At 54.7% G+C, this 22,943-nt stretch overlaps 8 protein-coding genes and 1 non-coding gene across 9 annotated transcripts; 2 read left to right on the top strand and 7 right to left on the bottom strand.

The window, feature by feature from the left end:
• Positions 1 to 319: 319 nt before the first annotated feature.
• On the bottom strand, positions 320 to 5,681 carry QC762_409420 (uncharacterized protein). Its single transcript, XM_062890397.1, has 5 exons — positions 5,441 to 5,681; positions 4,626 to 5,279; positions 1,092 to 4,409; positions 898 to 1,029; positions 320 to 822 (listed from the first exon to the last, which is right to left on the bottom strand). Exons 3-5 carry the CDS (start codon positions 4,305 to 4,307, stop codon positions 703 to 705), a joined length of 3,468 nt encoding a protein of 1,155 aa, XP_062743523.1. The 5' UTR covers positions 4,308 to 4,409; positions 4,626 to 5,279; positions 5,441 to 5,681; the 3' UTR covers positions 320 to 702.
• A 146-nt stretch (positions 5,682 to 5,827) lies between these two features.
• On the bottom strand, positions 5,828 to 5,938 carry QC762_0066730. Its single transcript has one exon. It is a non-coding gene; the product is annotated as a tRNA-Leu (tRNA).
• QC762_409430 (uncharacterized protein) lies at positions 5,932 to 7,967 on the bottom strand (the record flags this gene model as incomplete). Its single annotated transcript, XM_062890398.1, has 2 exons — positions 5,932 to 6,845; positions 6,907 to 7,967. 2 exons carry the CDS (start codon positions 7,965 to 7,967, stop codon positions 6,140 to 6,142), a joined length of 1,767 nt encoding a protein of 588 aa, XP_062743522.1. The 3' UTR covers positions 5,932 to 6,139.
• A 1,151-nt stretch (positions 7,968 to 9,118) lies between these two features.
• Positions 9,119 to 10,633, bottom strand: GLO1 (Lactoylglutathione lyase; the record flags this gene model as incomplete). The annotated part of the gene is made up of 2 exons (XM_062890399.1): positions 10,292 to 10,633; positions 9,119 to 10,008 (listed from the first exon to the last, which is right to left on the bottom strand). Exons 1-2 carry the CDS (start codon positions 10,368 to 10,370, stop codon positions 9,119 to 9,121), a joined length of 969 nt encoding a protein of 322 aa, XP_062743521.1. The 5' UTR covers positions 10,371 to 10,633.
• Positions 10,634 to 11,010: 377 nt separating this feature from the next.
• MAM3 (cell agglutination protein Mam3) lies at positions 11,011 to 13,572 on the bottom strand (the record flags this gene model as incomplete). The annotated part of the gene is made up of 3 exons (XM_062890400.1): positions 11,011 to 12,960; positions 13,030 to 13,256; positions 13,316 to 13,572. The coding sequence occupies 3 exons, from the start codon at positions 13,570 to 13,572 to the stop codon at positions 11,123 to 11,125; spliced, it is 2,322 nt and encodes a 773-aa protein (XP_062743520.1). The 3' UTR covers positions 11,011 to 11,122.
• Positions 13,573 to 13,695: 123 nt separating this feature from the next.
• QC762_0066690 (uncharacterized protein) lies at positions 13,696 to 14,438 on the bottom strand (the record flags this gene model as incomplete). The annotated part of the gene is made up of 2 exons (XM_062883683.1): positions 14,360 to 14,438; positions 13,696 to 14,016 (listed from the first exon to the last, which is right to left on the bottom strand). Exons 1-2 carry the CDS (start codon positions 14,372 to 14,374, stop codon positions 13,696 to 13,698), a joined length of 336 nt encoding a protein of 111 aa, XP_062743519.1. The 5' UTR covers positions 14,375 to 14,438.
• Positions 14,401 to 17,496, top strand: QC762_409460 (uncharacterized protein; the record flags this gene model as incomplete). The annotated part of the gene is given in 2 exon segments (XM_062890401.1): positions 14,401 to 17,238; positions 17,254 to 17,496. 2 exon segments carry the CDS (start codon positions 14,854 to 14,856, stop codon positions 17,494 to 17,496), a joined length of 2,628 nt encoding a protein of 875 aa, XP_062743518.1. The 5' UTR covers positions 14,401 to 14,853.
• A 455-nt stretch (positions 17,497 to 17,951) lies between these two features.
• On the top strand, positions 17,952 to 19,565 carry QC762_409465 (uncharacterized protein; the record flags this gene model as incomplete). Its single annotated transcript, XM_062890402.1, has 5 exons — positions 17,952 to 18,067; positions 18,146 to 18,272; positions 18,510 to 19,000; positions 19,023 to 19,098; positions 19,230 to 19,565. The coding sequence occupies 5 exons, from the start codon at positions 17,952 to 17,954 to the stop codon at positions 19,563 to 19,565; spliced, it is 1,146 nt and encodes a 381-aa protein (XP_062743517.1).
• A 726-nt stretch (positions 19,566 to 20,291) lies between these two features.
• Positions 20,292 to 22,821, bottom strand: QC762_409470 (uncharacterized protein; the record flags this gene model as incomplete). The annotated part of the gene is made up of 2 exons (XM_062890403.1): positions 21,310 to 22,821; positions 20,292 to 21,254 (listed from the first exon to the last, which is right to left on the bottom strand). The coding sequence occupies exons 1-2, from the start codon at positions 22,480 to 22,482 to the stop codon at positions 20,292 to 20,294; spliced, it is 2,136 nt and encodes a 711-aa protein (XP_062743516.1). The 5' UTR covers positions 22,483 to 22,821.
• Between the last annotated feature and the right edge of the window lie 122 nt (positions 22,822 to 22,943).

The raw sequence follows: 22,943 nt of genomic DNA, 5'->3' as shown, positions 1-22,943 counted from the left end.
GGATGCGATTTCGTCGCTGCGGAAGAACTGACAGCTCCGAGAGGAACGGAAGGAGTTTTCACCGCGTTGGCAGACCCGAATTATTTTTTTGGGGCACGCCGAAAATTTTGCACCACCCCACCACCACCCACCAGCCTCGACTCAACCGAGCTTCTGCTGGGCTGTGGCTGGAGCTGGAGCTGACTAACAAATCAGGGGGGCTGTTCCATCGATGATGACTTCACCTCACTGTCCTGCAGCATTGCATTAAAGCCAAAAGATGTTGTGTGTGTGTGTGTGTGTGTCTGTGCATGATCAGTGTAGCCAGTCTACAAAATAATAGATACACAAGAGACAAACTCCCGTATTAGGTAGGCCCCCCTTTGACTTCCTGCCTTGAACAATACCTCACCTTCTTGCCCCATTTCCTTCCCGCATCCAAACATCATCTCCTCTTGGCAACAACAACAACAGCCGGATGTCCCCATCACCAAAAAGAAACCCGCCCACAAGCATAAAAAGCCGAAGGGTATAAAATAGCAACTAGCTGAATGCGAATGTACACAACGATCGGGCAGCCCTCCTGACCTCGGCCGCCCCCCCGCCGTCCGCTGGAGAACCCTCCTCATTACAAACTTTCCCAGCTGCCGCCCATCGCTGGAGCAGCCGGCTATAGCAACAACAGATAAAATCACAAAGAACCACAAGCCGAGCACCGTCCGACTAGGCTGATGACGCCTGTGGCACGCCGTCCGTGATGGACTGGAGGATTCGCTGGTTCGACTTGGCAATGTCGTCGTCCAGCTCGGCAAGCTGGCTGATTCCCGCCTGGGCTTTAGCGATCTGCATCACCCGTCCTGCGTTAGCCAGTCTCAGCCCAAGAAAGAGAGGGTTAGAGAAAATATTGGTAGCTCGCACCGAAGCTAGCGCCGCCGAAGAGTTGTCCAGCTCAGGCTCACCTTCCGCTGCGGGTACTCCATTGCTCCCATTCTCCTCCGCCGGTTGCGCAAACCGGCTCGCCGCGAGGCCCTTGGCGGGTTCGCCCTTGGTCTGCAAATCGCCATCCACGTTAGTGACTAGAACCATGGACCCCGTGGTAAGACAGCTTGTACCTTGACCTCTGCAAGCTCGGCCTCCCGGATCTTGAGCTGCGCCGTGAGCTCTGCAACCTCCTTGTCGGCCTCGGATACCCGCTGCTCCGCCTCAGAGAGCCGCTGTTCCACCTCGGACAGACGATTCTCCAGCTCGGCCTTGTCGTTCTCCAGAGCCGTCTTGCTGTTGCCATGTTCCACAAAGATATCGTGGAGATCCTTGTAGTCGGCCTTGCCAACCTCGATCTTCTTCTCTGCTTCCTCGAGATCCTTTTGAACAGCAGCAAGCTCCTGCTCGAGAGCGGCAACCTCAGCACTGGCCTTGCTGGCAGCTTCCTGTGCCTTGGCCACATCCGCGTCGTAGCGTGCCTGGAAAAAGCTGACCTGCTCGCGGAGGCCATTAATCTCACTTGTATCTTGTTTGGCATTCTTGACAGCGTCCAATTCCGCCTGGGCAGTGAACTTTTCCATCTTTTCCATGGCGAGCTGGCCACCCATCTCATCCACCTCTTGCTGCAGCTTGACGTTCTCCGCCCTCAGAGCCTCAGCGGCCGCCTCAGCATCCGCCTTGGCCTGTTGCTCCTTCTCCAAGCCCCTGAGCTGGGCCTCGGAATCAGCGGCATACTTGGCTTTGATCTCGGCAAGGAGGCTGTCGTGACGAGCATTGACGGCTTCCAACTCGAGATTGTGCTTGGCCACAGACTCGGCGTTCTTTGCCTCAAGTTCGGCATTTTTCGCTTGAATTTCCTTGACCGATGCCTCCAGTTCAGCAAACTTGGCTTGAAACTTGGCCATTTCTTCCTCGCGGTAGTCAATCAAGGCCTTGGCCTCAGCCCGTTGACCCTCGCTGTCCTTCAGCACCGCTTTCAGCTCCTCAGCCATGGCTTGGGCAGCCTGCAAGTCGCCTGTCAGCTTGGCAACCTCCTCCGCATGCTTGGCCCGGACCTCTTGCAGCGCCTGCTCCAACTCCTCAGCGTGCTTGGCCTCGACTTCCCTCTCGAATTGCTCTATTCGAGTTTGGAGGCTGACATCTCCAGCGGACCGAGCGGCATCAAGTTCGGCGGCGTGGCCTGCTTCAAGATCCTCGAGCGCCTTGGCCAAACTGGCTTTGCTCTCCTCCTTCAATATCTCAATATGCTTGCTGTGGCTCTCCTTGAGAGAATGAATCTCCTCCTCGCCCGCCTCCTGGGCCTGCCTTGTGGCGCTCTTGGCGCCTTCCAGCTCTTCGGCATGGCTCGCACGCAGAGCATCCAAAGCTTGTTGATGTTCTTCCTCCTTGGCTTTCAGCGCGTTGATGGCATTGTCGCGTTCGGCTTTGGCAGCCTCAAGAGCTTGTGCGTGACTTGCTACGGCCTGCTCGTGAGCCTGAACAAGCTCGGCATGCTTGGCCTCCAATTCTTCAAACTTTCTCTTGAAAAAGGCATCCCCACGGAGATCCTCAATCTCCTTTTCGTAATCCTGGCTGATCTGTTTGAGTTGTTCATTGTGGTGGTCGGTTTGACTGGCGTGAGCAGCTGTCAGCTTGGCATGATCCTCTGTCAACTGGGCATGCTCTTCCTTGAGCTTGGAAAAAGCAGCCTCGTTGACAGCAGCCTCCTCCTTCAAGCCGGCCATAATCTTCTCGAGCTCAGCGTGAGCATTCTGGGCCTTGCTGAGCCCGTCCCGAACGGCGGAGAGTTCAGACTCGAGCTCAGAGTTACGCGTCTGCAAGGCAACGACTATTTCGTTCTTGCCCGCGATCTCAGCCTTGATAACATTTCCCGCCTCCTCGGCAGCTACGAGCGCTTCCCTAAGTCGCGCAACCTCATCCTGCACCTCCTTGTCCAAAAGCTTATTCTTCTCACGCAACTCCTCGAGCATTTCGTTTCCTCTCTCTACCAGTTCCTTCTGAGTACCGGCAGATTCAAGCTTGACCTGCTGGATCTCCTCCTGATGCTTCTCCTTCAATGCGTGAACATTTGCCTCGTACTGTTCACTCAAGGATTTTCGTAGTGCCTCCAGCTTAGCAGTATTCTCCTCTTCCGACCCCGAGAGGCTTTCCTTGGCGTTCTTGAGCTCAGCCTCGTGGTCCGCCTGCCGTCTCTCGAGTTTCTGCTTGAGGCTAGCAATCTCGGCCTCGGCCGTTTCCTTGGCGCTTGCGGCAGCAGCAAGCTCACTTTGCTTGGCGGTAAGCTCGGCCTGGACGGAGGCCAGCTGTTCTTCGGTTTCTGTGACCTTCTTGTTCAATTCCTCGATCACGGCGGCATGCTCTGTCCTGAGAGCTTCCAAGACATCCTGATCGATGGCGGACTCGGGAGCTTCCTGCCTCGCTTGCTGGGCGGCACTCAATTGCTCTGTGAGCTCGTCAATCTTGGCCTGGCGAGAAGCAATCTGAGCCTCGAGCTCCGCGATTTCGGCCTCACTAGACGACAGCTTGACCTTGAGCTCCTCGGTCTCCTTGGCAGACTCGGCAGCCGCAGCGGCGGCTGTGGCAGATGTGCCCGAGGCCAACGAGGGACGAGCAGCGTGTCGAGGAGCGGCGCCAGCAGTGGAGACTCCGACCGTCGACAATCTCTTCTTAGCATCGGCAACGGCGCCGGTGGTCGGTGGTCTGGTGGCAGTGCGTGTGGTAGTCGGGGGAGCCGAGCCGGTCGTGGCTGTTGTTCGAACCGTGCCAGAAGCTGACCGGGATGCCGTGGTGGTGCCGGCGGCCGCAGGCTTTCTTGCGGCGGCAGTGCTACCGGCAATGGTACTTGTTCTGCTGGCCTTACCCGGAGAGTCAGCGGCACCGCCGGGCAGGATCGAGGTGCGGCGTGTCGCCGAAGCTGTGGGCCTTTTCTTCTCATCTTCGGACTGGGAAGGCTGGGAGCGATGGGACACAGAGGAAGCGGCGGTGCCTGGGCGCTTGGGAACCGTAGAACCAGCGGCCGTCCGTGTCGTCGAGGGTCTAGTCAAGCCACCTGCGGTGCCTATTCGTGATGCGGTTCCAGCAGCTGGCTTGCCAGTGGCACTGCTAGTCCCGGTTGGACGGCGGACACCAGCGGTAGAGGTCGAAGCGGTACGTTTCTTTGCAGCGGCGGCTTCTGCTCCGGCTCCAGCCTTCGCCTTGGGAGAGGTGTCGGAGCCAGACGGCGGTGCTGGGGGAGGTGTCGGGGTGGCCTCTTCTCTTGGAGCCGCTTGCTGCTCCTGCTGCTCCTCCTGCTCCTCCTGCTGCTGCTCAGGGGCAAGAGTCTGATCTTTGGTCTCGACGTCTGACATGATGGATGGATGGATGGATGGTGTAGACAGGACGGCAATGGATGCTGTTCTGAAAGAACAGGAAGGGGTAGGTACTAGTAGTTAAGACAATGGCCGTGTCAACTGTCGGTCGAGCTTGGTGTCAGTACGTAAAAGTGGTGGTGGGGACCAAAAGAGATTATGTGCAATTAAAAGACTCTGGCTTAAAGAACAGGAGAGAACGATAAAGGGATGCCAAAAGTAAACAAGACGATGGAAGAGGTCAGAGTCGACCTGGCAGCTTGAAGTTGACCTTCTTTTGAAAAAAAGCATGTGGAAACAACAACAAGAGAGACTTACCTGTAATTGCTCTCTTCTCAAGTCGCAATCGACGTTGAATTGGCTGTTGCCGCGCAGGCCGCAGGAACAGGAAGCTTTGGCCCCAACTGCCGCCGCGATGGAATAGGACGATGGCGGATAACACAACAGATGAGGTACAAGGTAAGGCAGGAACACAGCACGCACCGTATCTGAAAGAGGCCAGGCGCGAGAATGAAAGTATCCGTACCTGCTGGGCGATTCGTCTTGGAAGGTTCAACAAATGCTGTGAGAAGGAGGACGAGGGAAAAAAAAGAGGAGCTCAGTGACTGGTCACTCGCTTCCAGAATGCCTCAAACGCTGTTGCCCGCGCCCCCAGAAAGGGAAAGGCGCGGGTCCAAAGTGGGCGACCCCGGGGGAGCGGTGGAGCGGTGGGCAACAGCCAGTGGACCCGTGGAGAATCAGCAAGGAGGGGCCGAACAGGGGTAGCTCCCTTTTCTCACCTCCTCTTGAACCTGTTCCAACCATTCAGAGTTTCCATGTGAGCATTCCACCTGCTGGATGCATGACAAGTGACTGGCGCGGTTATTCTGATCCATTCAACAGCGGCAGTTCACATGGTAGTACTAGAGTACTTCAGATTTCAACGTTTCGATGATGACTCGGAACCTGTCCTGCAATGCGCGGCTGAGGCACCTGCGGATGTGTCAGAATGGTGCTACCCAGCCGGGATTTTCGTGGTGATGCTTTTTGTCAGTTTTTGCCATCAGACCGGGAAACCTGTTGCCCCCTTTGCACGACACTCAAACACACTTCGCCATTCCACAACGGAAAAAGGAGAATAGGGGATCACGAACTATCGCGCACGCCAATCACCCATCCTGGCCACACCAGTCCGAATCGGTGCCATTCTGCGCGCAAGCTTCCCAGCTCCCCGGGTCGGCACGGACATGTCCAAGTGGGTTCATCAGGGACGAAGCGAAGTCGTCAACAGAGAGCCCTGTGAAGATCAAAGTCGAAGTTGAGATGAAGACGAGCATCGTTCTGGCCTCGCTGAACCCAAACGTGAGATCAGAATATTTGCAACATTTGCTAGGTTCTGAGTCTTGATGAAACAGTCATGTGAAGATGAGGGGTGGAACTCATCCCCATCAGTATCATTTTCCTGGCTGATGCGCCGCCATCTTTCTCGATCTCGACGATCATGAGTGCAACGACCAGCCTGGATCTTCAGCAAATCATACGGTGAGATGGCCGAGCGGTCTAAGGCGCCACGTTAAGGTCTTCCTTAATCAACATCTTGTACAAAGATTCCGTGGTCCGAAAGGGCGTGGGTTCGAATCCCACTCTCATCATTATCTTTTGCAAAATTTCTCAGGTATGCATATGAATCTTTTTTGCCTCCACTCTGAGCCTTATCAAGAACATCTTATTATTTGTGGAGGATCTCCAATCTTGACCTCAAGGTGAGACCTGTTTCAGCCTGCCACTGCTTGTTGAAAACAAATTGGTACCTTCAGAGAACTATATGGATACAGAAGATAGCAGCAAAAACCCTACAATCCCACCACACTTACATCCAGGATACCTTCAGCCTTGCCCAGCTCTTCAAGCAGCTCACCAGTCACGTCTCCTCCTACTCCCAAAATCATGAGTGCCTCCTTCAGCCCATTCTCCGTATCAACCGGTCCATCAACAACAGCCCGCCTTGCCTCTTGATTCAGTCCCGCAACCTGCATGAAAGTGATGTTGATCCCATGCCTACCCAAAACCATACCGACATTCCCAATCTTGCCTGGCTCGTCATAGTTGTGCAAGATCAGCAGCGTCCCTTCTGGTTGGAAGTTGGCCGCAAACTTGTCCAGCTTGGAGATGAAGACAGCGTTCCCACTGACATAGCCCTCAATGATCTGTTCTCCCCCGCTGGCCCCGTCTGTGCTGATGCTTCTGAGAGTGACAGCACTGGCGTAGGTGCTTGGAGCCGAGGACCCCTCGTCACGAACATGCCTCTCATCAATGGCGATGCCCCTTTCTTTGGCAATGATTGTAGCGTTGACAATATTCACATCTCGTCCACCGGCGTCACTGATGGAACTGACAAGACCCTTGACCAGGGCGGCAAAGAGCGGACGGGTGTTGCTCACGCTGGCAAGATCGCCATGGTAGACGAGTTCGAAGCGCCGGCCGCCTATCATGCCCCCTTTCTTGTCGCCTGCGTTGGTGGCGTAATGTTGGGTGTAGAGACTGCCAATCTTCTCGACCCTATCATACCGTCAGTTTCCGACGGGATGTTGGTAAGGGGATAAAGGGGGTCAAAACTCACAGCTTCACAAACGGCTGCAACCTCCTGTACTCCTCGGGCAAGATCAGCGGGGCGTTTACTGCTGCTGTTGGGAGGCCACCACCTAGGATGACAACCACCTGCTTACACACATCGATCGAGACGTTCTCCTGTGCTTCAACCGTGCTGGCCCCCAAATGCGGCGTGCTCACAACCTTTGGATGCTGCGCCAACCTCGACGGCACACTCCCCTCCTTTGGCGGCTCCTGAGTGAAAACATCTATCCCCGCCCCCGCAATCCAACCCTCATCCAGCGCCTTCAACAACGCCTCCTCATTATACACCCCACCCCTCGCCACATTCAACACCCGTGCAGTCTTCTTCATCTTCCCAAACTGCTCCTCCCCCAGCAGATTCAACGTGCTAGCCAACAGCGGCGTGTGAACAGTCAGGAAATCCACTTGAGGCAACAGCTCCTCCAAACTCCCCACCAACGTCACCCCCGCAGCCTTGGCCACATCAGCCGAAGCATACGGATCAAGACCCAAGACCTTCATCCCCAACCCCCCGCTCGCAACACGGGCTACTTTGAGCCCTACCTTCCCCAACCCAACCACACCGAGCGTCTTCCCCCCTACTTCCACACCCACGAGCTTTCCCCTCTCCCACTTCCCTTGCTTGAGCGTCCCGTCTCCGCGGGGGACGTTTCTCGCCGTGGCCATGAGAAGAGCGATGGTGTGCTCGGCCGCGGCGAGGATGTTGCCGCTGGGGGAGTTGACAACGATGATGCCCTGCTCAGTCGCGGCCTTGACATCGATATTGTCAACCCCCACCCCAGCCCTGGCGACAACTTTCAGCTTGGAGCCAGCTGCTAGCAGGGCAGCTGTGACTTTCGTCTCGGACCTCACGATAAGCGCTTGGTACAACCCGATCCTGGCCGCGATGTCCTCTGCGGAGAGGGACCCGGGGGCAGGGTTGTCGATTATGAAGCCCGAAGAGGACAGGAGGGAGAGGCCTTCGGGGGAGAGCTTTTCCGGGACGAGGATACGGGGGGTGTTGTTGTTGGGGGAGGAGGAGACGGGTTCTATGGCGGAGGGGGCCATGATGGTGGTTAGGTGTGGCAAATGCCCAAGAGATGTTATGCTTTTGGTATAGACGAACGGAGCTGGTGGATGATTATTAGCAATAGTTCAACGCACAAGACAAGAAAAGGGGAACAAGAAAGGGACAAGGTCGACATTATATACACCACACCTAGCTACCTTACCTACCACAGCCAGCCAGCCAGGGCAAAGTTGCGGGGTTCTAGACAACCCTCGCCTCGTCCCCCCCCTTTCCCCCCCTCTCTCATACGCACAACAGCAACGCGAGGTAGGTAAGCTCCGTTTCACGGTCCGGCCCTTTCTGATCTCAAAGTCACGACATATGCGGGATACCCAAAACAGGACCTCTTCGCGTAGGTGCCCTGCAGGACCAAGTCGTGAAAGCCAATGGATGGATTGTACCGATGACCGACATACATCTCATCTCCAAAGGACAATGTGACAGGACGGGATGAGACGGGGGGGAGGAAGATGGGGGTCGGTGTCGGATGTGTGTCTCCCTCTGCCTGCCGAGAAAATGAGAGCATAAAAGAACCAAACCGGGAGTGAAGTGAGGGGCCCTTACACGACACTATACTGCCCAGTCTGTAACGTGACAAAGACACTTCCTCGCCCGGTTCTTGAGAAGCTTCTGATCAAGAGCTGTTATTGGTGTGTGACCTATCAGTTATCCCACCTGTCCAGAAATAAGTCTTGGAATAATCCATGTTATTCGCCAGTCTCAATCAGCAAGTTCAAAATGCTTCTCATAGCTCTTCCTTTACACATGGAGGAGTGGAACCCCTCACTTTGCCCTTTCCCACCCATTTCCCCCACGTTTGGCTAATGCAAGCACTACTGCACATGTTCCCCGTCGAATAAGCTGTCAGTATCATGATCCTAGATGTCTGGGGAAGTCCCCACTGCTACCTTGCCGGCTCACAGCCACACATGTCACGTATACACTGTGCTGTTCTCGGTCTTCTCGGTACATCTGCATCTCACATCTCTGATGAGGGGGGACCAAAACACAGAGAGTGGGAGAAGACATCTTACTGGCTACCATTTCAACCCCGAATCGCCCCCTTCCACCAAAACGTATAGATCTACCCATCACGCGCTCAAACCACCTGCATATCCGCCCTTCCCCTCATACCACCAACTTCCTCCCCTCAAAAGTTAGCCTTATCCGCAAACCTCTCATTCTGCACAATCTCGACCCAATACCCATCCGGATCTAACACAAAAGCCACATTCTTCATCCTCCCATCCGTCAACCTCTTCTTCCAGCTCACCCCCAACCCCTCAAACCTCTCGCACGCCTTCTCCAAGCTATCAACCGAAACACAAATATGCCCAAACCCCTGCGGCCCCTTGTTCCCATCATGGTAACTAAACCCCTCCTCCTTCTCCGTCCCGTAATTCCAAGTCAGCTCCAACAACCCCTCCCTCTTCGCCGTATCACCACCCTCAACAACAGCCCCCTGTTCCCCTTCATACCCCAAAAAATAAAGGTTGAACCCGGCCTCCTTCGCCTCATGAGTCCTAAAAAGCTTCATCCCCATAACCTCCCGGTAAAACTCAAGCGACCTCTCCGCATCCTTGACCCGAATCATGGTGTGATTCATCCTATACGTCCCCAAATCCGTCTCCCTCACCCCCTCCGTCTCCTCCACCGGCCTCTGCCCAATAATCTCAACCCAGTACCCATCCGGATCAAGCGCAAAAGCAATATGCCTCATCTTTCCATCCGTGAGCTTCTTCTGGAACTTGTAGCCCGCGTCCTCGATCCTCTGGCAGGCAGCCTGGATATTGTCAACGCTGATGCAAGTATGTCCGAAACCACGGTAGGGCTCAACATTGCCATTGTTAATCTTGTACTCGGGGTCGTTTTCGGTGCCGTAATTGTGCGTCAGCTCGATGAGGCCTTCCCTGTCCCAGAGGTTCTTCCCGTGGGAGACGGCGCCGGGGGCGTCGTAGCCGAGGAAGTAGAGGTCGAATTTTGCGTCGGGGAAGGAGAGCTTCTTGAGGAGGGAGAGGCCGAGGTGGTTGTAGAACTTGACTAGGGGGATGTTAGTGGGTGTTGAGGATAGAGAGGTGAGTAGATAGTGACGAGCCAGACTCCTTGGGGTCCTTTACACGAATCCTATTTTCTTGTGTCAGTTCCCAGCGCTTATTGCCATCCTGGGATGGGAGAAGGTAGGTACTCACATCGTGTGATTCAACTTGAAGTTCTTGACATCAGTAGTCGACGCCATGGTTGCGAATCCTCGAAAGACTATATTCTCATTCATTAGCAAATGTTATTCTTCAATCTCGCATTGTATTCTCGAGCTACCACCTACCTGGTGGGACAAACGACGGCTTCTTTTGCAGTGACGGAACAAGAAATCTCAACCGCTGCGACGCCCGCAACGAGTTCATATGTTGAGCGAAAAAGGGGTTTTTATCAGGAAATCAACTTGTAAACGTGAGACAAAAGTCCAAGCGGGGGAAATTGGGGAAGAGGAGGAGGGGCTGTTGAAGCTATCGGCAAATGGGGTGGGGAGTTATGTAATAGCTGATAGTGACAAGTTGTAATTACGTGAAATCGGCGTAAGCTATAGTTCCCGAATAATAGGTCCAGAGAGGGCAGGTCGGTGAATTTGGCAGCTCCAAGTAATTCTGTCATGTGTATGATAATGATTATGAGATCCAAACGTTTGGAGATAGCTTCACAGCCCCTCCCCGACCGAATATATCCTGTCAACCAATCTCACCTAACTCGTATCATTGTGAAAATACATAGCGGGGATAAGCATCAGAAGAGCTCGACGACCCCACCAACCATCGTCACGAATGCTGACGTCAACGCTTTACAGCTCCCCAAACCAGCACTATACACCCAAAGCACGAGAGCAATGCCAATACGGTTCAACCTTGATAAACAAACTCCAGCTAAACTATCGCTACATTACAGCCAACCCCAACCGACGCCTGTAAACAATGCAACACACCCCCTTTAATTCCCAACCCCTCCAAAAAAAAATATTAACATGCCTTACCCCCCGCTTTTGGTTCCCAGATATGCTAATTTCATTCCCACCTATTCCATTAACACATACCTCAAGAATCCTCCTCCGCTTCCCCATTGAACACTACTAGTACACAGAAAAGTACTCGACCAGCCCGTCAACCTACGACTTGCCGCCCTTGCGCTTCTTGCGTCTGTTCTTCTTCTTCGCCCCTCCCCCACCACTACTTGGCCCACCCGCCGCCGTCCCTAGAGCACCGTTCCCCTTAGCAACATCGGCCCCCTTGCTCGTCCCTTCCTCTCCAGTCTCTGGTGACAAAAGCTCCTCCTCCTCCTCCTCTTCCTCCTCCCCAGCACCCTCATTCTTAATGGCGGCATCCGTCCTCCCAAATAACCCAAACGTACTCCTGCTCTTGGGCTGCTCCGGAGAAGTACCAATCACGGCAAACTCATCCTCGTCATTGGAACTAGTAGTTTCAAGAACCACCTTCCTAACTCCTCTAGACTCAACGATGTTCTCCGTGATGCTTCCGCTGCGGACGTAGGGCTTGGCGGGAATCAGGTTGCCAACATCGTTCCGTGCGCTGTGGGTACTATCCCCGCTAGAGACGGACCGATGGCCAGCAGAGGTGGATTCTGTTGGACTCTGCTTTGTGTTTTGCATACTGGACTTGTCGGCTTGATCTGGTGTTTCGAGCGTAAGAGTAGGTACACCGTTGATGGGCGAAGCGAGCTGCACGGTTACGGGGCTGGTGGCACCGTAGGTTTGCTGCAGAGCCTGAATGCCGTCCTTGCCAGTAACTTGGGGGTTCAGCAGACTCGTCGTCTCGTCTCCTTCCTCCTCCTCGGCATGCTCACGCACATGTTCCAGCGGCGACTCTTCAATCGCACCCTCGGCGACAGAAGAAGAACGGCCGGCCGTGTGTAACAGACCGGTGCCAGGCTTGATCTTGACCGTGGTGGACTTTGTGTCTCTGGGGTTTGTAGCAGGATTGGAGGGGCCAAGATGCTTCAGATGTTGTCTGATGTCTTCAAAGTTGGCCCGAACAGGAACTGTCATGTGGTGCCCTTCTCTGCCAGCTGAACTTCTGCGCATCATGAGAGTGGCGAGCTTTGGGCTGCTAGACAGCGCGGGTGAGTCGAAAGATGTTGTGCCAGTAGTGTCAAACTGAATCAAGTCGCCGCCGTGATCTACGAGTCCATTATGTTCCGCAAAGCGGCCTGCTTGGTCTTCAGACTGGCGACGTTGGACGCGCGCCTTGGGAGCAGGCTGAAGACGACGAATGGCCTTGTGCACGTCAATGTACACATCGGACTCGTCGATGATTTCCTCTCCAATGAGTTCCTCAATAACGTCTTCAAGGGTAACGACACCCAATGCGCCGTGGTCCTCACCAGGGTATTCCGAAACGAGAACCATGTGGGACTTGCCTTCCTGGAAGAAGTTGACAATATCCAAACAGCTGGTCTCGGGCCGGGTCTCGGGCAGGGTAGCGAGTGGGAAATCCTTGACAAGCTTGGCATCCTCGGGGTCGTAGGTGATCAGAATCTTGACCAAAAGCATACCGACGAAATTGGTAGGGTTCCCAGTTTCGTGGATGGGAATGCGCGAGTAGCCTGCCGAAAGAATCATGTCCATGGTCTTCTCATCCAAAACAGTGTCCTCTGCCATGACAAAAACGTCCGCCATGGGGGTCATGACATTGGCCACTGGCTTCTCCTTCAGATCCAACACGGCGCTGATGATGGTGACCTCGTCCTGGTTCAAACGCTGAGACATATCGCCCAGATTCTTGTGCAGGGTCACCAGGGTCTTCAACCCACTCTTCTTGTATACGGTGCCATGATCCTTTCCGAGGATCTTGTCGAGAAGGATGGCGATCGGCCAGGAGATGGGGGCGGTAAGGTACATCATCGCAAGGACGGGTTTGGACATGTAACCTCCAATCTGGAGGCCATAGCGAACACAGACAGACTGAGGAACAACCTCACCAAAGATCACTGTCACGTGTGCGCGTTAGCGGTGAGTATTTCGAGAGCCATGCTGTCTGGCTCGAGATGAGCACGTACCAATGAGAACGGTCGAGCCGATGACGGCAGCAATGCCGCCTCCGAGACATCGGTCGAGTACGACGGGAAGGGTCTCGTTCACGATAACGTTGGCCAAGAGCAGTGTGACCAAGACCCAGTGCTTTCCCTTTTCGAGAAGGTGGTAGACCCGTTTGGCATTCTTTTGCTGAGGTTCGGTGGCATCGCCGGCCATCACTTGGAGGTAGATGCTATCCTGCCCCATCAAACTGGTCCTTGTCAGCAAAACCACAGGCTGGGGTTTGCTTGTGATCCAGAAAGGGCTTACGCAATAGTCAAACCAGCAAATGCGCCGCCGGACAAGACGAGGATCGCAGAAGCCAAATAGAGCATACCCAGGCTTGCGCCTCCAGCGTCTGGCTCGTCATTGCCACCGCCGCCATGTCCCAGGCTGGCTATCGGCGCAGCATAGGCTGTTGAGAGTGTCAAGGAGAGAATTCGCGCGAGGCCGACGAAGCCTGATCGAAGCGCAAAGAGCGAGTTGGGGCGTGCTGCTGTCACGCCATGTTGTCGCATTGTCGTCATTTACAGATGATGACGATGATGACGATGACGTTCCCGGGCGCTACGCGGGCGCGGGTTCCGAGTTTTTTTTTTGTGAATTTCTGTAGAAAAGGATAGGCCGTAGTGTGTGTCGGTAGAAAAGTGTCAGTTCATTGTCGTCGGGTACGGTTTGGGAGCGAAGAAGGGCTGCTGGCGTCGCAATGGGGCAGCAAAGAGACGAGAGATTCGGTGGGTTGAAAGGCCGAGTGTGTGGGACCTGCATTTAGATTTTAAAGAGTGGATGAAGCTCCCCAAGCTTTGATGGGACTTTTCGAGGTTGGGGCTCCCCCAGTAGCGTCTTGGACGGTAGGCTCCGATATGCCCGATGACGGCCGGTTGCCACTGCAGACGGACAAATGATTGGAGGGTTACAGCAGGTGCAGCAGCCAGCGTCTCAGTGAGAACCTCGATGTCCTTGGGACTGACCTGGTGGTTACACGTATCAGCAACTATTGATGTCCTGCTGAAGACCGCGGAATGAAGTGTGACCCTCTTCCGATATTATATAGTCTTCAAACCGACCTCTGGAAGCACTTCAATTATCTCTCATCCGACATGATTTTTCAGTGGAAGTTGTGCTGTCTGTCCAGTGCCCGACTCAAGAAGGAAGGCGAAGCTGAAGTCCAACCGCGAGCCCTGCTAGCGGCGTCATCCCCGCCCACAATAACCCTGCCGAGGTCCTTATCATCCTTGGGAGGCTGGAAAACTTTTTCTAGTTGGTAATATCCATTTTGATGCCACCAGATATTCTTTAGAGAGAGCCACTTACTGTGTAGATAGGCATGTTTTACAGATGACCTACCCGTTGCAGGAGCACTTTTGTTTCCTATTTTTCCCGTTGCGACGGTTGACCAGAGAAGGAACGAAGAAACGCCTCAACCCAGTCAACAACGTCATGTTTCACTCCCCCATCACCCACCAGCACCAGCGGCCCCCCGCGTTGGCCCTACTGGGCGTGGCACGGATCTGGAACCTTGGCGATCAGAAGCTCTAGTGTGGCAACAGGGAGGGAGCTTGGGCCACATAAAACCCCACTGGCCAATTCTGTATCTCCAAAAGTGCTGGAGGGGCTTCCTCACGTGTCTTCGCGTTTCTGCGCGTGGCTGAACCATCGACCGGACTTGGGAGTGCAAACAAAGCAAAGCCCGCGTTGCCGTCACCAATTTTCTCCAATCTTGATTCTGTTCCTTTTGCTTTCTTTGACTTGGCGTTCAAATAATTCTCGCTCTATGACCACGACTACGGTATCCAGGGTGCTCAATCATGGTCCAAACGCGAAGCAGGGTCGCTGCTTCGCGCAAGGCCGTTGCCGCTGAACCTGAAGAAAGCAGCTCGGATTCTGACAGCGATGCATCCATCCCGGCTAACCCTCGCCCTTCTAACATCAAAAGCCCAGTCACCTTGCGCCCCAACAAGGCGTCTTTGCCTGAACTGAACAATGGGGTCAACAAAAAGAAGCGGAATGCCAGTCCAAGCCTGGAGACGCCAGCCAGGAAGAGAGCCAGGGCCCATGAGCCCACCGATCCGGAGGACGATGAGGGGGTAGACGAGACGGCCATGCATGTCATCAACGCGTTTAGCAACCGCCAGATGCCGAACCCGAAGCAAAAGGGTATTGAAGTCCTGCTTCGAAGCGGCGGCAAGCCTGCTCGACGAAAACGGGACGGGACCAGTATTGAAGATACGATTGACGAGACGCCCGAGTCCGTCAGGAATAACCGAAGGCCGGCGCCCGTTGTCGAAGAACCTGAGCCTGCGGAGGAAGGATTGGTCGAGGGGGAAGATTCTGACCATGATGAGGTTCATCGAAGAGTCGCCAGGGAGGATGGTAGCCCAGAGCTTGACTCTTCGCCCCCAAAACCCAAACAACCACAGCAAAGCCGACGTGTGGCATCTCGAACCCTACAACCAGTCGCGACTGCTTTAGCCGCACCTCTTCGACCTGCTACTATCAACAATTTGAAACCCCCGGCCCCGCCCAGACAATTGGGCGAAGAAAAAAGCTCCAGCTCGAGTCACAACATTCTGCCCACCGTCGAAGCAGAAGATGAATTGTTTGTGGATCAAGCCAATAATAGGCAGTCAGACTTGGAAGAGGAAGCGGAATCGGACGATTGTGGTGAGCAGGATCGGCGCGAGGAAGAATGGGAAGAGCTCGAAGAAGTTGGGGCACCAGATAATGGGGTTCAGCTTGCCGTTATGGAGGACCCAGATGATGTGTTCGAAGACGAGGATGAGGACGACACCGCACTTCACCCAGCCATCCATATTCTAGTGCCGGAAGTAGTGGACAAACGATCAATCGTAACTCTGGACAGCGAGCACCTGGACACGCTACGCGGGATGATGGGCAAGGAACAGTGGTCCGACTTGGGCAAGTTTTGGGAACTCCAAATCTATAGTGCAGATGGCTTCCGCTTCGACTCTGAGTCACCAGCCACCACGCCTGGAAATCGTTGTCTAAGAGCACTCTACGCCTTTAGAGAATGCCTCGTTGGCTTAAAGTGTCCCCGTGATCTCAGCAGACAGAATAAGCATCTGGTTCGCGTGCATCGCCAACTGAATGAAGAGCTTACCAACGTGGCAAGGAAAATCGTCAGGGTCCGCAACTCGCTGAAGCAACAGACAGGAAACTACAAGCAGCAGGTCTCAGCTGATATCCAGCAGTTTATCATTCCGACATTGATCCTCACTCTACGGGACCTGTTTTTGCTCGGCACTCTGGGTTATAAAGCGCCACGGCACCAAACGCTTCCCCCCCTCCCCAAATCAGGCCAGTTTACATGCGTCACCGTGCAATACGTTAGCTCGATCACGAAGCGACTTTCATTCTTGATCCGGGATCTCATGGAACACTGCGAGAACGAGGTTGCAAAAAAACAGTTGGGATGGAATGATTTCTCTCAGGTCTTTGATGAATGGAAGTTTGAACTACAAGAAAAGATTAGTGCCGTCAACGAGGAGATAAGCCGCCAAGAGAAGATTGATCGGGATAAAGCAATCAAGCAGAGGAGGAGACAGCTGCTGGAGATTGAAGCTGCCAAGGCTACTGAACAGTGGAACAGAATGGCGGTGTCGACGCAGCGCTTGAGGCACCAACCTAGTCCGATGGCGGAAAAGCAGCGTTTGGCGGACAAGTATATCTCGCCTCCTCAGGATCCGATTTCTCCGCCTCGGCCGCGCCCCGATAGCAGCAGCCGACCGTACAGCAGCTACATCGAGACTGTCCGCACAGTTCCCTCCACATTGCAACGACCGCGGGTGAATGCTCTCCAAAGACGAACTCCAGTAATACGAGCACCATGGCCTCCATCACGGCGCCGTCTAGGGTTGGCTCAGTCTGATCAAGCTTCATCGGCGTCATCGATGGTGCAGTCTTCTGCGGTAAAGCGCCCCACGAATCAGCCTCTGATAAGGCAACCTTGGCCTTTGATGAGACAGGCTCCACCGCAGTCAAGTCCAGTCCGGCATCAGAAGAAGGATGTTATGGTCATTGATTCTTCGCCGGAGCCGGAAGTCTTTGCTGTCCCGGATCACATTGATACCCCTAGCAGGCAAGCGAAGCCACGGGTCGAATTAGAGGTTGAAGAAGTTGAGGGGGAAGAGTTAGAGGAAGAGGAGGAGGAGGAAGAAGAAGAAGAAGAGGAGGAGGAGGAGGAGAAGGAAGTTGAAGAAGTGCGTGAAGATGTTGAAGAAGATGAGGACGATGAAGAGGAAGCATTTGGCAAAGTCTGGGATAATGGGGAGAGGGCGTTTCTTGTTGACCAACTTGAGGAAGCGGCGGTAGAGGGAATTACAAGGGAGAACTTGGAGGAGTGGGCTGAGTGCTTTGAGTGTTCTGTTCCAGAGGTTCGGCAGCAGATATCGAGCTTGCAAAAGGAAGGATTGTGGCGGGGGTCGCTGTGACAAGAGATTTCGTTGATCTGGGTTCCCATTGCTAGCTATTGGGGGTTGGAGGAAAACGCAGCGGGGTTGCGAGCTTGCTTGTTCAATTATTGATACCCTTGGGAGAACGAACGTTGATACCCACCCGTTGCGGATTTGCAGTTGACAGCTCGGGAAACATATATTTTGGCTGGGTAGGTAGCGTAGTTAGTTTGTCGGTTGAACAAGAATCTTGAAGTTCTTTTGATGACTGGGTTCGCACCTGGTTATCACTTTGAACATGGCATTGACAGTGCACGCAGTGACATGAATGAGTATAAGTAAGAGCAGATTCACAGGGCTCCTGACTGTTCCGTCAACAAGTCAACATACCTATATCACTCCTATCCTATTCCAACCCGCTTTCTCAACAAACAATTTGGCTTGGACTACGTTTGCAAATCTCTCAAGCCTACGACCTTCTGGCCGCAAACACAATGACACGTCCCGAAACAGCTACGGATCCCAAGACAGCTACCAATGATCATCCCAAAACAACCCCCGATACCGAGACGGCATGGGATGAGCTCAACGAGCCGTACACCGGCCCTCTGTACACCTGACCCTGCGGGCATCAGAACACTATCGAGTGGGACGACTATCAGGATGAGAAGGGGAAAGATGATGATAGTAGGGAGGATCAAAAGGCTGCCGCTGGTGAGGCTGGTAGTGGTGGTAGGGGAGAGAATGGAAATAACAGCAAGAAGAGAAACAGCAAAGATAATAAGGGGATGAAGTGTAGGACTAGGTGTAATATAGTTTGAGTAGACAAGACAGCCGTATCTATCTCTTTTCGTTGTAGTAAGTCGTCGTCAGGGTTGGGGGTCCAAAAGCACCCCTGTCACTTACCCCAAAAGGCCCGTGCATCATCACCCCAGACCCACCGATTATCGATAAGTTCCCGAGAGCCCGGGAAGCTTGACACAACCTCTCTCCTGGCTACCCTCTCTCATCAGCTCCGACGTCCGCCGCATAATCCACTTCCCCCAAACCAGCCTGCCTTCCCCGCCACCAACCACACCTTGAGGGATTCCACGGATATACACCAACCGAAAACAAAGTTTATTCCCACTTGCCATCTACGATTCCAACCACCCACCATCGCGACATCGCCGCCACCTTCGATATCAACCCCCATTGCAATACCTCACCCCCCTCTCTCGAGCCAACAATGTCCAAACCCTCCCCCCCCCCTCCCCCCCACCGCCCCCCTCCTCCTAACAAAACGCGTCAGCGCCTTCCTCCGCGCCAATTTATCCCCCTCCATAACAGCAGCAATCCTCACAACACCAACCGGCTCCCTCCTCTCCCACGCCTCCTCCCTCCCCGCCTCCGCCCTAAGAAGGCAATGCGCCGTCGCCGCCTCGATCTGGGCCGTCCAGTCCTCTTCCTCCGCCTCCTCCCAATCCTCCCCGCAACACACCCATAAAACCCGAAAACACAAATCCACCCCCTCCCTCACCGTCCAGCTCGACTCTGGCCTGGTGTTTGTAATCCGAAAGCTAAAGTGCGGTATGCTGTTTATTTGCATGGGTGGTCAAGGTCAAGGTCAAGGTCAAGGTCAAGGTCAAGGTCAAGGTCAAGGTCAAGGTCAAGGTCAAGGTCAAGGTCAAGGTCAAGGTCAAGATCAAGGTCAAAGTCAAGGTCAGGGTCAAGGTCAGGGTCAAGGTCAGGGTCAGGGTCAGGGTCAGGGCCAGGGTCAGGGTCAAGGTCAGGGTCAGGGTCAGGGTCAAAATCAGGGTCAGGAGCAGCAGCAACAACAACCGGAGGAGGGGAATGGGGAAGGGATGGGGGGAAAAACACCAGTCGGGTCACCATCCGCAAATTCAGAAGTGGGAAGGGCGTCCGTCATGAGCGGCGGGACGACATCGGGGCAGACGGTCACGTCCCAAACAAGCGCGAGCTCGGCGGGGGTGGTGATGATGAGGAGGCAGGTGGAGGAACTAGCGAGATGGTTGGACGAGAAGCTGGCGGGGTTGTGCATACCGGAGGAGGGGATCGGGTTGGAGAATTTGGGGAGAGCGGGAGGGGAGCAGCTGGAGATGAGGTAGGCGGTTAGGACAGCTGGGAGAGGGGAAGGGGGTGGTGAAATAATGATGAGGATGGATACATCTGCACGGAAAAAAAGGGAGGAAAGCAGCAGTACTTTTCCAGCACGGAGAGGAAATGTTGGTGAGACAGAGGGAAGGGGAATTATACCACCAACGGTGGAAAGCGAGTAATTATTTAATAGGGCCGTTTTCTTTTACCTTTGTTCATTAAAAGATATATCCCAATTGCGAAACGAATCTTTCAGACAAAGCTCAAATCTGCTGCTGGATATGTTCAACCTGTTGTTGTTGTTGTTGTTGTTGTTTTGTATATTTTATATACCCAAAATTATTTATATACGACCCAATCTTTTGTTGGTCCAGCACCACCACCATCCCCGTCCCACTGCATTTATATGCTTATGCTCTGACGCCCTAAACACCTTTTGAAAAAAAAAAAAAAAAAAACCTCCGAGGACCAAGAAAATGAGCATGTAGCGCTTATAGCTTTGTGTGTGTGTTCCAACCCCTGTTCATCCGCTTTGATATGACCGCACCCCCCCCCTCCTTCCCATATATGGTATGATTGTTCATTTGTCGTCACGGTTGGTTCCCCAACACCCCCAAATGCAAATGCTTAAAAACTCCCCCTGCGCAAAACCAAAAAGAGAGCATATGTGTTCATGATGATGACGGTCGTTGCTGTGAATCGTCCGCTTGCTTGCTTGCTCCCCATCTTCCCTCCCCTCACTCAATACTCAACCTAGTAATCCCATCGTTAGTATCCACCATCCCCTGCAACCCAACCCTCCCCCTCTTATTATTGCTCCCCGCCATCCCATTATTCCCACCCTCGCCACCACCACCAACGCTACTCCCCGGCCTCGACCCTCCTCCCCCTTGCCCTTGCCCTTGCCCCTGCCCCTGTTGTCCCACCGTAGTAGTAATCGCAGGCCCCAAACTCAACGCCCCCCACCCTTGCTCCCCGCCCCTCTGCAGCGGACTCTGCAAGACCGGGCTCCCGTGCGCGCTCATCCCCGGGCTCACCGCCCTCCGCTTGATACTGATCGGATCATTAAAATCATCATCTCCCCTCCTCCTCTTACTATTAATCCGTCTCGTAATCTCGGCCGCGCTCGGCATGCTCCCCCCAGGAGGCTGGTGCGGCGTCCCGTTCCCCGAGCTGCTCGTCCCCGTCGTCAGAGGCAGCACGAACGGGTTCTGACTCTGCGAATTAGAGCTCGGCGAGTCCATATTCACATCATCCAACGACACCCCCGAGCTCGAAGCCCTCGTTACAAACGATGGTGGCGGTGGGGTGGTTGTCCTTGGTCCCGCGCCGCCGTTGGAGCTGCTTTCCGAGAAGGTATCCCAAAACACCTTCCCCTTGGAGTTTTTCAGCACTTGTTGCTTGAATGTTGCCGGGGAGAGACCGAGAGCGTTGTTGGTCGGGTTGTGAGACGCAACCGGTCCCTCGATCATCATGGCGTCGTCGGGCATCATCTCGTCAGGGTGGACTTGGGAGTCGAGGTTGGGGCTGGACAAGGCTGTGGTCGCAGCCGAAGGGGCCGGTGGCAGTCGAGGTTCGAGGTCCATGTCGCTCTCACGGACTTGCCGTACCACCTCGGCTTCGCGGCGGAACTCGGTTTCTATGGGAGCGCCCTCTTCAGCGAGGGCGGCGCGGATACGGGCGAAACCCTTTGTTTTCGGCTATGCATGATCGTCAGCAAAGGTCGCAGATGTCAACAAGGCAACAAAAACGCACAAGAAGATTCCCCCTCCTCGTCACGGCCCGTCGTACGATGCTCGGCCGTGACGGGCTGTCAAGTCCCTCCAGCTGTCCATCGCTCTCGTTGCCTGAAATGTGCAGCTGATTCGCAGCCCAGCTGATGCTCTCCCTCCTAGTGTGAGGCAGGTCGCGGGAGTTGATCAGGTTGTTTGGGGGCGACTTGGAGATGGCGCCGGAGGCTGCGGGCGAGTGGAACCCCAGTCCCAGAGGTCCCCGCATTTTCTTTTTTGTTGATTGTTTGCGTTGTCGCTGGCGTTGTTGGAAGCTGAGAAAGTTGCTGACCGCTGGCGACCCGGGCATCCATCCGGGCGCCGATGGCCCCCCGGCCATGTGACCCATGCCCGTCCTAGAAGCTTGGGGTGTCATGATGTAGGCCTCCTCCATGTCCTCGTCCATGTAGTCGTCCTCGTCAGAGTCGGACGAGCTTTCGGACAGCACATGGTTAGTGCTGCCGAGGGAGCTCGAGATCTGCATGCGCTCCTGGTGGTGGTGTCCCATGGTGCCCCAGTGAGACGAGGCAGCATGGTCGACGCCGGCGTGGTCGCCACTGCGCCGGTTGGGAATGTTCATGGCGCGGGACCCGATGGTGGGCGAAGAGTCGGGATCGGCCTGGTTGGCGAGGGTGGAGTGATGCAGGCTCGTGGCGGCGCGGGAAAAGTCAAGGCCGCGAGATCGACGCGGCAGAATGTTGGTGGGTGAGGCATAGATGTGTGAATGGTCCAATTTTGGCGAGAGCGGGGCCTGCTTGACGTAGCCAGCAGCTTGCGGCTGAGGGGCCGGTGAGGATGGTTCAGTCGGGGCCATCTGGAGAGAAAGGCCTCTCGTGGGGAACCCAGTTCGGATGGGAGTTGACGGCGGCAGTCGGAGGGCTGCAATGTCGGTGTCTTTGTCGCGTATGGCAATGTCGTCTTGGCTCTGCCGGCGGCTGGCCTCGACTATGCAAGGCGAAGGTGAGAGTTTGGGCGCGCCTCCACCGTCCGATAAGGACCTGGACTTGGATAAGGGGGACCGAAAGGCACTTGGACCTTCTCTGCTTTCTGTTGTTGCTGCTGCCCCTACCATCCCTGGCCGTCTCCTGTTGGTTGAGGGAGTAGCGTCCATGATGGCAAAATCGCTTTCCACGTCCGACATCCTCGACAGGTCGTCCATGCTTGCTGCGCTGCTTGCTGCTGTCACCTGGGCGTCTGTAGCCGCGCGCAGCGGGGGACTCTGTATTTTGAACGCGGCGCGTACTCATTCGATCGCGACTAAAATATTGGCTTGTTTTTGGCAGATCCGTGCATACGTCAAGCTGTTGTGGGTGCGCAAGGTCAACAGAGACAGGGCCAGGACGTCTAGATCTTTTGACGAAAGAGCCGTATAGGCACGCGCTGGGCGCAAACAAGCTGAAGATGAACAGTTGAAGAGATCAAATTCACCTGTCGTCAAAGCTGATTGCAACCCTTTGGTGCGGGCTACACCCTGGTTAGACGCCCGGGCCATCTCCACGCATCCCGCCCGCGTGGACCCGGCACAGAATCCCTGTCGCTATTCCCGGTTCTTGACCAGACCCCGCTTTTGTTTTTCTGGAAGCGCCATCGCACCGGCCGAGCAGCCGCTTGCATAGATCT

This window comes from Podospora pseudocomata, chromosome 4 (assembly GCF_035222375.1).
Source record: "Podospora pseudocomata strain CBS 415.72m chromosome 4, whole genome shotgun sequence".
NCBI classification, from domain to species: Eukaryota; Fungi; Ascomycota; class Sordariomycetes; order Sordariales; family Podosporaceae; genus Podospora; species Podospora pseudocomata.
The sequence above is the reverse complement of the archived record's forward strand: the minus strand, read 5'-3'. Positions and strand labels throughout refer to the sequence as shown.

Excerpts from the sequence above, each read along its gene's own strand:
- QC762_409420 (XM_062890397.1), bottom strand. The coding sequence starts at position 4,307 with ATGTCAGACGTCGAGACCAAAGATCAGACTCTTGCCCCTGAGCAGCAG. Across the intron at positions 1,030-1,091 it reads CCGAGCTTGCAGAGGTCAAG|ACCAAGGGCGAACCCGCCAA; the intron begins GTACAAGCTGTC and ends GGCGATTTGCAG. Across the intron at positions 823-897 it reads CTTCGGCGGCGCTAGCTTCG|ATCGCTAAAGCCCAGGCGGG; the intron begins GTGCGAGCTACC and ends CGGGTGATGCAG.